We start from the raw sequence: 15,252 nt of genomic DNA, 5'->3' as shown, positions 1-15,252 counted from the left end.
CAAAGGAACAAGATGAGATGATATATTTCAGAGATAAAAAGCATACTGGTAGCTGGGTGGAAGCCAAGACAGGAGGATCGCAGGTTCACAGCTAGCCTCAGTTACTTAGTGAGGCCCTCTGAAACTTAGTGAGACACTATTTCAAAATAAAGAATAAAAAAAAAAAAGGTTGGGGTATAGCCTAAAGATAGAATGCTCCTGGGTTCAACACCCAGTGTCAGTATTGGTATGGTTGTAGTCATAACATGAGGTCATTTGTTATCTTGTAAATCATTAACCTTAAGGAACCATAAGAGTAAAAATTTTTAATAGAGAAATAACATACTAATAAGTGTTGCAGAAATGTTCAGCTTAAGTTATTTACAAGAAGGATTGAAGGAGGTTAAAAATATATCATCTGAATAGATAATGAAAGCATTTGATTAATAAACTACTATCATACATAAGAAATATGTTAAGAATATAATTAATGCGATGGTGCACACCTATAATCCCGGTACGGGAAGGCTGAGACAGGTGGATCACAAGTTCAAGGCCAGCCTCAACAATTTACCAAGGCCCTCACCAACTTAATGAAATAGTGATCACTTCTAAATAAAAATCTGATGATACCCTCCTTCTGAAAGGACTTCAATAATCTCAACTACTCACTGAATCCACAAAGAAGTCTCAATCATGCCGGGCGTGGTGGTGCACGCTTGAAATCCCTGTGCTTGGAAGGCGAAGACAGGAGGATCGCGCAGGTTAGAAGCCAGCCGTGCTGGCTTAAGAGAACCTGTTTCCAAATACAAATATAAAAAATAGGTCTGGGAGTGTAGCCTGGAAGTAGAAGGGCTTCCAGGAACCCCAGTACCACAAAAAAAAAAAAAAAAAAAAAAGAAGTCTGAATCATCCTAAAATACTCGGCATGATCTGGCCTGTCTGTATGTACAGGCTGTTCATGCGTGTTCTCTGCTATCTTCTTCTTACATAAGATAGGGCAACCACATTTTACCTGGCCCATGGCCACCTCAAATAAAAACAAATTTACTTGTCTTCTTTGCAGCTAACTCAAGTTATTGAATTTGGTCAAAAAGGTAAAAAAAAGAGTGTGCTATTCCCTTCCTACAACCTAAAATGTGGAAATGATGCCAAAGGACTGAAGCTTTAACAATCATTTAGACCATGAAGTGACCTTTAGAATAGAAAACATGCACAAAAGAACAAAATAAACAAGCTGGAAGCTTGACAGTTTGGGGACATGAAAGGAAAAAAAAAACCAAACTTTTCTGGATAAACTACTGTTTCTCTAAATCGAACTCTACCTGTCTTGACAAATATATCGCCTATGCAGCCTCATTTCTCATGCCATCCCCCACCGCATCTCAACTCCAGCTACACTGGCCACCATCTACTATTTTTTTATGGTCTTAATTCCTTTCCTATAAAGCTGTTATTAATCAGGAATGATCCTCAACCTCTCTCCTCTAGTTAATACCTACTTAACCTTAAGATTTCGGCACATCTGGTACTTAGAGAAGCATTCTCAGCCTTTCCTGACAAGGTCAAATCCCATGTGCAACAAAGAACTCATCTCACTGAAGAAAAGTCTGGTTCTTCAGTCCTTGAAAAGTCATGCCTGAGAAAAGTGTGTCTCTTTACCTAGGGGCCTTGTGCCATAGTAGTAATCTAACAATGTGACTCTGACAGAGGGCTCTGGGTCAGCATTATAAGCTCAGTATTCTGCAGGGCTGAAGACTGAACTTAGCCATGTGGGTAAGCAACCAGCCTGTGTAACTCAGACCTAATAAAGAATTTGTTGCTGGGTGCAGTGGTGCACACACTTGTAACCCCAGTACTTGGGAGGCTGAGACAGGAGGATTGCAGGCCAGTCTCAGCTATTCAGTGAGACCCTGTTCCCAAATAGAGAATAAAACAGGGCTGGAGGTGTAACTCAAAAGTAGTATGCCCCTAGGTTCAATCCTCAGTATATATATATATATATATATATATATAAATAAAATAATTTGGCAATGAAGAATCATTTGTGGTTCCTTGGACAGCACTATTCTGCATATCATTACACAACACTGCTGAGACACAGCGCCAGCAGCATCTGCAACCCCACTAAAAGACAATGGAGCCTCACAAAGGGAACGTTCCTAGACTCTGCCCCATGTGTCTCTTCCCTTCACTGACTTTAATCTATATTCTTTTTCTATAATAAACCATAACCACCGAGTGTGCCAGTTTTTGGTGAGGTCTGTAAGCCTTTCTAGTGAATTATGCAACCTAAGGGCAGTTTTTTGAACCTTACAAACATTTGTAAGGTTCATAAGGAGTGAGGTTGGTCTTGGGGACCCCAAACTCAGTAGCTGGTGATCAAAGTGAGGGTGCTTTTATAAACTGTTCCCAAATCTTGGAATATAGCTTTCATTTCACTCCATGCAGCAATTATAATCACAGTAATTTTGCATTTAATTAATACCAATCTCCTCCACTAAACCCTAAGCACCTTGAAGGGCAAAGATGGTCACAATTTTTCATTCTCCAAGGACCTAGCACAGTACCTGGCATTTCCCAATATTGAAGAAGTCTTTCCCCAAAACTGAACAGATACAGTTAGACTAGGTACCAATGCAGCAGCATCCTAAGCAAGTAAAGCATACCTTAGCTTCTCATCAGTGAAATGGTATTAAGGCAGCACTGTTTTACAGAGGATTACTACCAAAATATTCCTGGCTTTATATATACATATATATACACACACACATATATATACACATCTACAGACATATGTAAGTGTATGTGTGTAAATTCTTTTTTTTTTTTTTTGGCAACACTGTAGTTTGAACCCAGTGCCTCACACATGCTAAGTATGCACTCTATCGCTGAGCTACAGCCCCAGCCACTGCGGTTTCATTCATCATTCCAATTATAGTATATGATTAGCATAAGGTGGCCAGTGCTACGTTTCTAAAGTGCTACGTTTCTAAATTAATGCAACTCCACATATAAATACCAAAACTATATATTGAATCTGCATAACTTTATCACAAGTATAATTTTCATTCTTTATTTCAACTTTATTTGGAAACAGGGTCTCACTAAATAGCTGAAGCTGGCTTTGAACCTGTGAGATCCTCCTGTCTCAGCCTCCCTAGCACTGGAATTACAAATGAGCGCCACCACACCGGGCTCATTCTTTATTTCTAAAACCACTAAGAGTACAGACATTCTAAGTTACTCTAAGAACTTGAAGTCTAAAATAAAAAATTATATATTATGAAATTATGAGTTATATATTAAGAACTGATAGATATTGAGAAATCAGTGACCTGTCAGTTTAATAGGAACTGGTATCATAATACAGTATGAAAATATTAGGGAATCCCTAGTTTGACATTTTAAAAAAGACTGCTAGAATAATATAGTGCAAATGAAATATTACAGTAATATAGAAATATAACACAGAACTTTCCTAAATCTTAAAAGTAGCTAAGCCTCTATAAATCAGACATCTTTAGTGCCTCAGTGTTTTTGACTTCCAGAGTTCTTTATAATAGTCTCAGAGACGAATATTCAGTCTGTGTTTATCAGATTCCTACTCTGCAACAGTGACTGTATTTTAAAACAAAATCCCTAAGCCCTATGCTTACAGTCTAATATGGAAGAAATACTATTAAAGATACAGATACAAACTACACACGCAGAAAAAACTATGTAAACATTTAACAGTAATCTCTAAAGTGGAGATTTTAAACACTTCTATTTTATACATCATACATTCTAAAAATGTTTAAATTCTGTATGGATATATATTCTATTTGTTCATTAAATTAATGAGTTAAACTATTAAAGTGGCTCTCAGAGCTGGATAGGGAATTAAAAGAATATATACTTTCATCACTTTATATTTCTCTAATGTAAGTACTGCTATCAGGCAAAACCAAATAATACATTTTCTTTTTTTTTTTTTTTGCGGGTCTGGGAGTGGAACCAGGGGCATTTGACCTCCGAGCTACACCCTCTTACCGTATTTTTTTTATTCTTTATTTTGAAATAGGGTCTCACTAAGTTGCAAAGGGCCTCACTAAGTAGCTAAGGCTGTCCACAAACTGCGATCATCCTGTCTCAGCCTTCTGAATGCTGGGATTACAAGCGTGCACCACCACACCCAGCCAAATAATACATTTTCCACACAATAATAAAATAAGAAAGTTCTAATTTCTCTAAAAATACTCAATTCAGAAAAACCAGGAAAATGAAAAGAAGGAATAAGAGAAAAAGAAAAACAAGTTACTAAGTAGAACAGCAAAGGCTAGGTTTGATTCCCAGTACCACTAAAAAAAGTAATTTTTTTTTGGTGGGTCTGGGTATGGAACCCAGGGGCATTCGACCTCTGAGCTACACCTCCTGCCCTATTTTGTATTTTTATTTTGAAACAGGGTCTCACTAAGTTGCAGAGGGCCTCACTAAGTAGCTGAGGCTGTCTGTGAACATCGATCCTCTGGTCTCAGCCTCCCAAATGCTGGGATTACAAACATGCACCACCATGCCCAGCTAAAAAAAAGTAATTTAAATGAACATGTAATGACTTTATTGGTGTTATTTTAAGATCAAATGATCGTTATTTTTTAAATGTTAAAGTTTAGTTAGCCTAATGTGGTAGACATTAATAGACCAAAACTCTCTGGGGCAAATTTCAGAGCCTGAAAGGGCCCTGGGACAAATGCTTAAGGACTGAGTTACCAGAAGCCACAGGAAGACTGCAGGCGTGTGGCTCTTGAGACTGCAGGGCATCGAAGGGCCATACCTGCTTAGCAAAAAATATCGTGTCAAGCCTGGAGTCCTGGACCACAGAGCCTGCCGGTTCTTCTCCTGGCTGCCACTTGAAAAGGAAAATTAACCCATGAACCGGCCTACAAAATAAAAAAAAAACAAATTAGTGATACCAAATCCCGATTCTTTTATAACATTGCTAATATATTATAGTCAGCTACTTAACAAATGCAACACAGACTAAGTAAATTAATATGAGAACATTTGAAGACTGCCACTGCCATTCAGTCAATAGCATTAGAGGCTAACAATTAAAAATTACAACAGGTAAAATCAAATTGTAATAAAAGGATTTATTCTCAAATCTATGTACTATTAATTTCTACCATATACCAACTTACTTAAAAGTAGAAAATTAAGAACATAGAAAAACTAAAAGCTATTAACCTGGGCCGGGCGTGGTGGCGCATGCTTCTATACCCAGCACTTGGGAGGCAGAGACAGGAGGATCGCACAGGTTTGAAGCCAGCCTCAGCTACTTAGTGAGACCCTGTTTCCAAATAAAATATAAAATATGTCTGGGAGTATAGCCTGGAGGTAGAAAAGGCCCTGGGTTCCACCCCCAGTACCACCAAATTCCATGATCTATGAATAAAGTTTCTATAGGATGCTTACAGATCAAGGCCTGACAACATATGTATTAGTAAATATCGGAAGTCACCTTCATATTATCGTTGGATTTATATATAACCCTCAAACTACAGTACAAATCGCTGTTGTCATTTCATATTTAAAAAATTATCTACATTCCTAATGGAACTGTTGATGAGCATGAAACAATAAATCACCACTTTAGGATTTCCTCCGAGCTATGTTTCACAGCTGTCTTATCCTCAAAAAAAAATTATTCCTCTTTTTAAAGGCAGTTCAAATGATGCTTCTTAAATTAACTTTCCTGATTTCAGCCACAACTGATCTCTTATTTCATCTAAAATGACTGCTCTTTTGTGGGAAAGAGGAAGGTGAGAGGGGAAGAAGTAAACCATCACCTTACAATTAAAAACAGTAGCCATAAGTCCCCATTTCCCCTCTAAAAAGCCTATTCTTTGTTCAAAAACTCAAGAACTCTCCCCCAACAATGAAAACTACTCTAGTCCACCATTAGCAGATACAGGGTCAATGCTTGAGGGTATGGATATCATACCCACAGCTAAGGTGAGACTGAGAGGTGACTCTGATCACAAAAACATGGAAGAAGGGGAAGATTCTGCCTGGCATATATATTTGGAACTTGAACTTTTCTAAAAAGTAATATGACAATTATAGAAAAGTTCTGAATTACTATTAAATATAGTTTTAGACTGGCTCTGTATTTTTTTATGATAAAATGGATTCCATGTTTTTTGTTTGTTTGTTTTTTGTTTTGGGTACTAGGGCTTGAGCCCAAGGGCACTCTACCTCTAAGCTATACCTCAAACTCTTTATTTTGAAAAATGGTCTAAGCTGCTGAGGATCTTGGTGAGTTATTGGGGCTGACCTCAAACCTTCAATCCTCTGATTCAGTGTCACAAATATCAATATTATAAGTATATACCATTGTACTCTCCAGCTTGTATTCTGACACTATCTATAAATGAATTTTGTGAAAAATTCACCAATCAGAACTTTATGGATATGGAATTACAGAAATTTAGGTTTGCTTCTCTTGCAAGTTACCTATGAATGTGCTCCAGGTATTTGGTTATAAAACTGGAATATTACTTATCTCATAGGATTGAAAAAAGTTTTAAAGAAATAATGTATTCGGCCTACGATAATTCAAATAAAATAGACAAATCTGAGTATCCTTTAAATTCTGACTATGTAAAATATATTATTTTAACACAACTAAAATTTTACTTACTTCAATTTTTCAAAACTTTCAGGTTCTAAACTCCATATTTCTTCTACTTGGGCTCCTCGGCAACCTGAAAACAGAAATTTAAAAAAACAACAAAATAATTTATTTTATCCACGTGTGGTGGTGCATGCTTGTAATCCCAGAATTTGGGAGGCTGAGACAGTGGACCGCAGGCTCAAGGATAGCCTATGCTACTTAGTGAGGCCCTAAGCAATTTAGTGAGACCTTGTTTCAAAATAAATAGTAAAAAAAATAGGGCTGGGGATGCAGCTCAGAAGTAGAATGCCCCTGGTAGGTCTGAGGGCAATAAGACATGACAAATTAAAATTGTAAAACTGATAAAGCTTACACCGGGCGTGGTGGCGCACGCTTGTAATCCCAGCACTTGAGAGGCTGAGACAGGAGGATTACACGGGTTCGAAGCCAGCCTCAGCTACTTAGCAAGGCTCTCAGCTACTTAGTGAGACCCTGTTTTCAAATAAAGTATAAAATAGGTCTGGGAGTATAGCCTGGAGGTAGAAGTATATATAAGTACCACACACAAAAAAAACTGATAAAGCTCATAGCTAAATTTTATTTCCTTTAGTATTTTCCAATTATTTATAATGAATCTATTATAATTTAAGAATTTTAACAGTTTATTTTCATGAAACCAGCACCCTACAGCTATTCTACTTCTCTCAATCTTTGGTTCCTTTTCACCTTTTAAGCTTCCCCTACTCTGCCTTTAGCCTTCTTACTGTACACTGTTTTTCTTCTGGGAAAGTAAATACTACTTACTTAAGTGACTTTCAAAACACATCTTCAGTTCTGATCTTTCTCTTAAATTTCAACTGCATATTTTTGGCTACTTCATAGTCACCCTCCAACACCTGCACAAACATATTCTTCTAGCACGGTGATTTTCAACCAGGGGGATTTGGCCCCGGGGGAACATATAGAAATGTCCAGACATTTTTTGTTACTAATGTTAATGATTGGGGAGGGGAGTATTTATGTCATCTAATAGGTAGATATGAGAAAAGCTGATAAATAGCCTACATTAGAACCAGGCGTGGTAGTGCACGCTTGTAATCCCAGCATTTGGGAGGCTGAGACAGGAGGATTGTGGTTCACCGACAGCCTCGGCTGCTTATAAGGTCCTTTGCAACTCAGTGAGACCTAGTTTCAAAATAAAGATTAAAAAATATGGCTAGGGGTGTACTTTGGAGGTAGAATCCCCCTAGGTTCCATCCCCAGTACCTCAAAAAAAAAAAAAAAAAAAGCAAAAAAAAACCCTCTTATATTACACAGACCAGCCCTGATAAAAATTACTGGCTGGGTGCAGTGGCATGTCCCAGCTACCTGGGAAGCTGGAGAGCAAGATGGCTTGAGCCAGCCTGGACAACATTGCAAGACCCATCTTGTTTAAAAAAAAAATAAAAAGATATACTTGGCCCAAAATGTCAACAGTGCCAGCCTAAGTTGAGAAACACAGTAGTAGTAGTTCAAGAGGTGGGGAACACTTATCCTCCAAATTGCCAGAGTTGTATCGTGGTATCTTCAGTTACTGAGTGTGTGACCACCTAACCTCTCTATTCCCCATACTGAGTCGTTGTGAGGAATAAATGACAGAATGCATGAGTTGAATTTAACACAGTGCCTAGCACACTCTAAGGATCTACTAAATAAGTGTCACCTAGTGTTATCACAGTACTTTAAAAAATCATATTTACCAGTGTCTCCTATGTGTAAAGTGCTTTAAGTACATTTTCTCTTATTCCTACAAGGCAAGAATTTAAAGGAAGAGGCTTTGGGATGTTAAGTGCTTTACCTAAATTCACCACAGCTACTATGTGCCAGCAAATTAATGAAAGCCCAAGTCAGGTTCTAAAGTCTGAGCACTTTCTAATACTTCAGACTGTTTTCAAAGGAGAGCCAGTGAAGTCCTTAGATCACCATTTTAAAAACAAATAGTTAAAAAAATACTGTCAACCAACAATGTGACTGTAGGCATGCGTATCATTCCGTGCCTCAATTTTTTGTTTAGTACGTACCTACATGTACAAAAAGAGTTACTATACAGATTGTAGTGGAGAAAAACTGGAAACCTAAATGTCTAGCAACAGATCTAGATTGATAAATATTCATATATATCAACTTGAATAAAAATCTCATATATGTTAATAAGGGCACAAAAAGCACTATTAACACTGGTTAGCAGTACTTGAAATCAATTTTTTTTTTAAAAAAAGACTAAACATTATACATATCATACTACAACAAAAGAGAAAAACATGCACTGGATAAGAGTGTCCAAAATCTTCCATACAGGTAGAATTTCAAGTGGTGGTAATGCTTAAATAATCTCATGTTAAACACATATACAGTTGTTTACATAAGAAAAACATGATATTCAACTGTTACCATCTCAAGTACATTCATGGAAAGAACATAATACAGCATAGGAAGAAATAAACAATGATTCCAGAGACATGGATCCTAATCCCAGCACTCCCTTTAAAGTTCTTAATGTTAAGCGAGAACACTATTTCCTTGTATACAGAAAACAAGTGAGCCAGGCATGGTGGCACATGCTTGTAATACTAGTACTTTGGGAGCTGAGACAGGAGGTTTGCATATTTGAGACCAGCAGTAGCAATTTAATGAGCAACTCCACAATGCAGCAAGACCCTGTATCAAAATTAAAAAAAAAAAAAAAAATCAAATTGGGCTGGGCTGTAGCTTAGAGATAGAATGTCCCTGGGTTCAATCTGCAGTACCAGAACAAAAAAAGAAAGAAAAAGAAAATAAGTGTATTTCAAATTCCTGCTTCATTCAATGAACAAAATTCTTGTGAGAAACATAGGCTATCAAACACTAAACAAAGAACTTAGCCGGGCGTGGCTATAAAAGCATGCTTGTAATCCCTGTACTTGGGAGGCTATGACAGGAGGATGGCAGGTTTGTGGCCAGCATCAGCAACTTGTGAGGCCCACCGCAACTTAATGAGACCCTGTTTCAAAATAATAAGAAATCAGGCTGGAGGTGGAGCTCAGATATAGAATGCCACGGGTTCAATCTCCAGTACCACCAAAAAATACATACATACATACATATAACTCCCTAATAATATAATAAATAAAAAGTCGGGGAGGAAAGGAAGATTTTAAAAAGCTAATGAAATTCTGGGCATGGTGATACACACTTATAATCCCAGTACTTGGGAGGCTGAGACAGGAGGATCACATATTCACGACCAGCTTCAACTTAATGAAACCCTGTTTCAAAATAAAGAATAAAATAGGGCTGGGAGTGTAGCTCGGAGGTAGATGCCCTGGGCTCCATCCCCAGTGCTCCCCTCAAAAGGAGCTGATGAAATCCCACTGTTCACCAATAACCATCTGTGGACCAAGCACAGGACTAGGCCCTGCTGTTGTCACAATAAGGAAAAACCTTACAATCAAATAAACAAGTCCACACACCTCAGAGGTAGCACAGTGCTAGGAGTAGCTCAGTGGCAAAGCACTTGCCTAGCACGTGCAAAGCCCTACTTAGTACCAAAATTTTACAAAACCAAGGACAAAAAGCTGGGTGTGGTGGCACACACCTGTAATCCCAGCACTTGGGAGGTGGAGACAGAAATGATCGAGGTTCACAGGAGAGTCTCAACTACTTAGTGAAGCCCTTTGCAACTCAGTGAAACCCTGTTTTCAAAATAAAGAATAAAAAATAGGGCTGGGGTTGTTGCTCGGAGGTAGAATGCCTCTGGGTTCCATTCCCAGTACTGCAAAAATAAATAAATAAATAAATAAATAAATAAATAAATAAAATCAAGGACAGTGCAGCATGCATTAGTTATATACAGAGGGTACACTAGACCTTCTGAGGTAGGAAAAATCATCACTATCTATGCTGATAAGCAGAACTTTCATAGATAACTGAGTCTTAAATAGGATGCCCAAATGATGTGTCATCCAAACTAGAACACTTCCAAAGTAAAAAGGGTTACTAAAACTGACAAAAGTTTTGAAATATTTATGTATTGACTAGTACACTTATAATTCTGGTGTGGTGGTCTATAAAATAGTTCTGTTCTAAAACTAGTTTCAAAAATAATTTTCCTAAATTTGAAACCTCCAAGAAGAGCCCTCTGGTGGAGAGCTTTCAAACTGCCACCAGGGCCTTAAATTTAATCAAATGCTAGACAAGCTATCTTCTAACTTAGACAATAATTTGATTGTCATTCCCTTAATTTACCTGTAAGTCTACCAAAAGCAGTAGGAATAGTCCCAGCCTCTATGCCCCACAAAGAATCTCCCCAGACACTTTGCCCAACCCCATTCTGTTATCCTATGGTACAGATAAAAACCATTTAGCTTGTGATATAACCAAATGAAAACAGGATTGACAGCCCTCAAGTAACCTCTCCAAAAATTGAGAATTAGACAATTATTTGAACTGAAATCTAAGTTGAAAGAAGATACTGTTAACTTGTACCCCTCAACAGAGTTGGTTCCACTGGGGCCTCCAAAAATTATAAGGCAATACCTGTGAACCTCCAGATATTTAAACTTACCTCTTTCCTCAAAACATGTTGAAATACAATTTAGAATTGGTTCTAATGGGCTTTTACATTAAGGAAACATCAGCTTTGTGCCAGTATTGGGAAATGGCTTCAAAATGTATTTGAAAATAGCTTTGGTATTAATGTGCTGGTAATGGGAAATGGCTTCAAAATGCCAGAGCTTGGGTGCAGGCAGGCACTCAGACAGGGAAGGGACCTTGCAGAGTTCCAGGCACTAAGGGTGATTAGCAAGAAAATACGGGGAGCCCAGGATCTTTTACATTTTAAAGACAAGCAACATTCCCCAAGGATGTGGGGGACTCCATAAGCCTTCAAGAAGTCCCAGACTCAGAAGATTATTGGTAGAGCAAGATGAAGGACCATGTATCTATAAAACTGTTCTGTATCCAAAAAATTCAGTGACTTTTTTTTTTGGTGGTATTAAGGGTGGAACCTGGGGGTGGGGGCTTTTTTTTTTTTTTTTACCTCCTGGCTATACTCCCAGACCTATTTTATACTTTTATTTGGAAACAGGGTCTCACTAAATTGCTGAGAGTCTAAGTAGCTGAGGCTGGCTTTGAACCAGTGTGATCCTCCAGTCTCAGCCTCCCAAGTACAGGGATTACAAGCGTGTGCCACCACACCCGGCTCAGTGACTTATTTTCAAGTCACTCCACTATGTCACTCTTTATGACGTAGTGTTAAATTCTGTTTCTATCCTTCCATCTTTGTAATAATAAAATCGCTTAAGCTTACAGCCAAAAAAGAGGAGTTCTGGCTACTGTTTTCTACACATAGCTAAGAACAAGCACTCGCGGCTACATCTCACTGTTACAATCCTGAACCCCAAAGTCATTCAGACTGGCCTTAACACATAGGACAGCTGTTATAAATGATGGAATTACTCCAAACTTAGTCTGTCAAGCCAAAGAGGAGTCTACAAAATCACTAATACACCCTGCTGCATCTAGATTAATGTCTTAATCCAAGTGAAAAGTTAATACAAAACTCAAGAGGAACAGGACTTGGTGGTTTCCCTAGAGGCAAAAGAGCATATATGGTGGCAGTCCCTTTATACGATTAGGAGTTCCCCAAGCATCTACCTGGGTCTACCTCCATTGCCTTGGAGTTAGAGAAAAAGAGCACCAATTTAAACATGAATGTCCTGCTACCTACTAAGTACTGTTGTTGCAGCACCAAAAACTGTTACAACTTTACAAAGGCACCTAAGCCAAAACCATTACAGCGAAACTGTTACAGTGCCCCTGTTGGGCTCCTAAACTGTAATAGTGAGATGCAGCTGCAGGTTCTTGTTCTTAGCTGTGTAGAAAACAATAGCCAGAACTCCTCTTTTATGCTATGACCTTAATCGATTTTATTATTACAAAGATGGAAAGATAGAAACAGATATTAAAGCCCTATACCCCAAAGGAAGGGGGGCATGTAGGAGAGTAACTTGAAAATAAGTCACTGAAGTTTTGGATACAGAACAGTTTTATACCAATAATCTTCTGACCCAACTAGATCTACCCCTTCTGGGGCAGGTTTTTTGATGTGGGCATTCCTGTCTCTAGTACAGACGCCAAGCCTTTTGTTACACCCCAAAATGTATTAACTGATTATTGTAGTCTGAGATCTCTTGAAGGCTTATGGCATGCCCCCACATCTTTGGGGAATTTTGCTTGTCTTTAAAATGTAAAAGACCCTGTATTTTCTTGCTAATCACCCTTAGTGCCTGAAACTCTGCAAGGTCTCTTCCCTGTCTGAATGCCTGCCTGCACCCAAGCTCTGGCATTTTGAAGCCATTTCCCATTGGAGGTACACTAGTAAGAAATATCCTTTATCTCTAAACAATCAGTTTTCTGACAGAATCCATGAAACTGGCAAGCTAGCTTGTTAGCTGTCAAACAGGATAAACTCTAAAACTATAATTCCTAACAGATGAGCTCTGCCAGAATGTTTTTTGTACCTCCTATCAAATCACTGGGTCCTTCTTTTATAGTCTATTAAAATGGTGACTTTCATTTAACATTCAAATGTTAAACCATCCCTGAATTCCTGTGATAAACCTCATTTAATCATCATATATGGTCTTTTTATTGCATCTTTTTATTGCATTACTAGATTCAATTGGCTAAAATTTGGTTAAAAACTTTTACACATGCTCTTTATGTAGTTTTCATATAGTTTCTGGTTTTGGTGTCAGGGTAACACTTGTCCTTATAGAACAAATTAGAAAATATTCCTAATTTTTTGTGGAAAAATTTGTATAGAATTGATACTATTTGTTTCTTTTAGGTATTTGATAATTTTCCCAGTGAAGTCACATTGACTAGAATTTTCTTATATGAAGATTTTTGGCTACAATTTCAATTTCTATAATATATGGCTATACTGTTTTTTTCTTGAATGAGCTTTGGTAATTTGTGCCTCCAAGGAAATCTGTACATTTTCATTTAAGGTGGTAAGTTTATTGGCATAAAGTTGTTTATTTTACATTATTATTATTTTTTATATCTGTAGAATTTGTAGTATCACCTTTCTCATTCTCATATTGGTCATTTATATCTTTCATTTTCTGATCAGTCTAGGCAGAGCTTTATCAAATTTTACTGATCTCAAAGAAACAGTTTTTGGTTTCATTAATTTTCTCCATTGCTTTTTTCTCTTCTGTTTCACCAAAGCAGTTCTGTGTATTGAAACCAGGGATGTTCTACCTCAGAGCTACACTCCCTGTCGTACACTCCCTTTTTTTTTTTTTATTTTGAAACAGAGTCTCACTTGGTTGTTAAGAGTCTCACTAAGTTGCTGAGGCTGGTCTCAAACCTGTGATCTTCCTGTCTCAGCATTCCAAGCACTCAGATTTACAAGCATACATCACCACATCTGGTTGTGTCACCAATTTCAACTCTGGTTTTTATTTCCTTTCAATTGCTTAATCTAGGCTTACTGTGCTCTTCAATTTCTAACTCCCTAAAATGAAATTTAGGTTACTGGACTACTGTAAATCTAGCCCCCATTACTTCCTCTTGGCTAGAAGCAGAAGTTTACGGCGTCTATTTTTATTAGTAAACTATGATAGTTTGTTTTCTACATTTAGTATTTACCATGTCAATTATAGTTCTGCTCCATCGGTTTCTTAGTTTAAAACAATTCTGTTTTATTATATTTCACCAAAACCTGAGTTTAAAGACTCAATACAATCACATATAATTTTCTTTCCAATGATGGACCATTTAAAGCAACGTTCACAATACAAACAGATGTTTCACTTTTTTTTTTTTTTTTTTTTTTGGAAACAGGGTCTCTTAAGCCAGTGAGGATGGCTTCAAACCTGCGTGATCCTCCTGTCTCTGCCTCCCAAGCGCTGGGGTTACAAGCATGCGCCACCACGCCAAGCGATGTTTCACTTTTGAAAGAATTAAACTTCAAAACAAATTTTTTAAACCAGAAACTGAATGGAAAAAATAAATGGAAAATTGCAAGTTTTTTGCACATATAACATTAAAACAATAGCTGATAATGGACTGAATTTTAAAATAAGCTTACCTAGTAGAATATTTCAGAAAGTCAGCTTTAATATGTTGTAACAATTATGGTTCGGAGGGTCAATTTATGGCTAAACCTGCAGACCTCTCAAACTCGGTATGACCCAAACTGAACCAATTCTCCTGTCCTTCCGTAGTAATGGTACTTTACCAGCGATCCTCACTAGCAACCATTGAGTCATTTTCACCCTTTCCCCCACAGTCAGTCAGCAAGTCCTGTTGATTTCTTTTTTCCTTTTATGTAGGAGAAATATACTACTACTCAACCTCTACTGTAAGGTTGGCAGCCCTGAGAACTCCTTTTCTTAATGTAGCATGTTATGGATGTATTCCTGCTCCAAAACAAATGAGGAGAAGGTATTTCCACATGCAACTGGAGACTTAAATTCAGCAAAATTATTGAACCTGTGGTTCCTCATCCTACTACTTTTTGTCACAGCAATCACCTCAAACTCCAACCATGTTAAGAGGCTCTGAACTTCTTTCATTCTATTCTA

At 37.6% G+C, this 15,252-nt stretch overlaps 1 protein-coding gene across 2 annotated transcripts in view; it reads right to left on the bottom strand.

Moving 5' to 3' along the window:
* The window catches only part of UCHL5 (ubiquitin C-terminal hydrolase L5), a gene marked incomplete at both ends in the record, with an annotated part of 45,674 nt that overhangs the window by 28,254 nt on the left and 2,168 nt on the right, over positions 1–15,252 (bottom strand). For both annotated transcript variants that reach the window (XM_080698248.1, XM_080698247.1), the window contains 2 exons: positions 4,796–4,901; positions 6,665–6,728. In XM_080698248.1, the coding sequence (XP_080554374.1) occupies positions 4,796–4,901; positions 6,665–6,728 (170 nt within the window). The remainder of the gene's footprint in view (positions 1–4,795; positions 4,902–6,664; positions 6,729–15,252) is intronic.

This window comes from Muscardinus avellanarius (genome assembly GCF_963383645.1).
Source record: "Muscardinus avellanarius genome assembly, chromosome: 7".
NCBI lineage: Eukaryota > Metazoa > Chordata > Mammalia > Rodentia > Gliridae > Muscardinus > Muscardinus avellanarius.
This window is presented reverse-complemented; position numbering and strand designations above follow the sequence as displayed.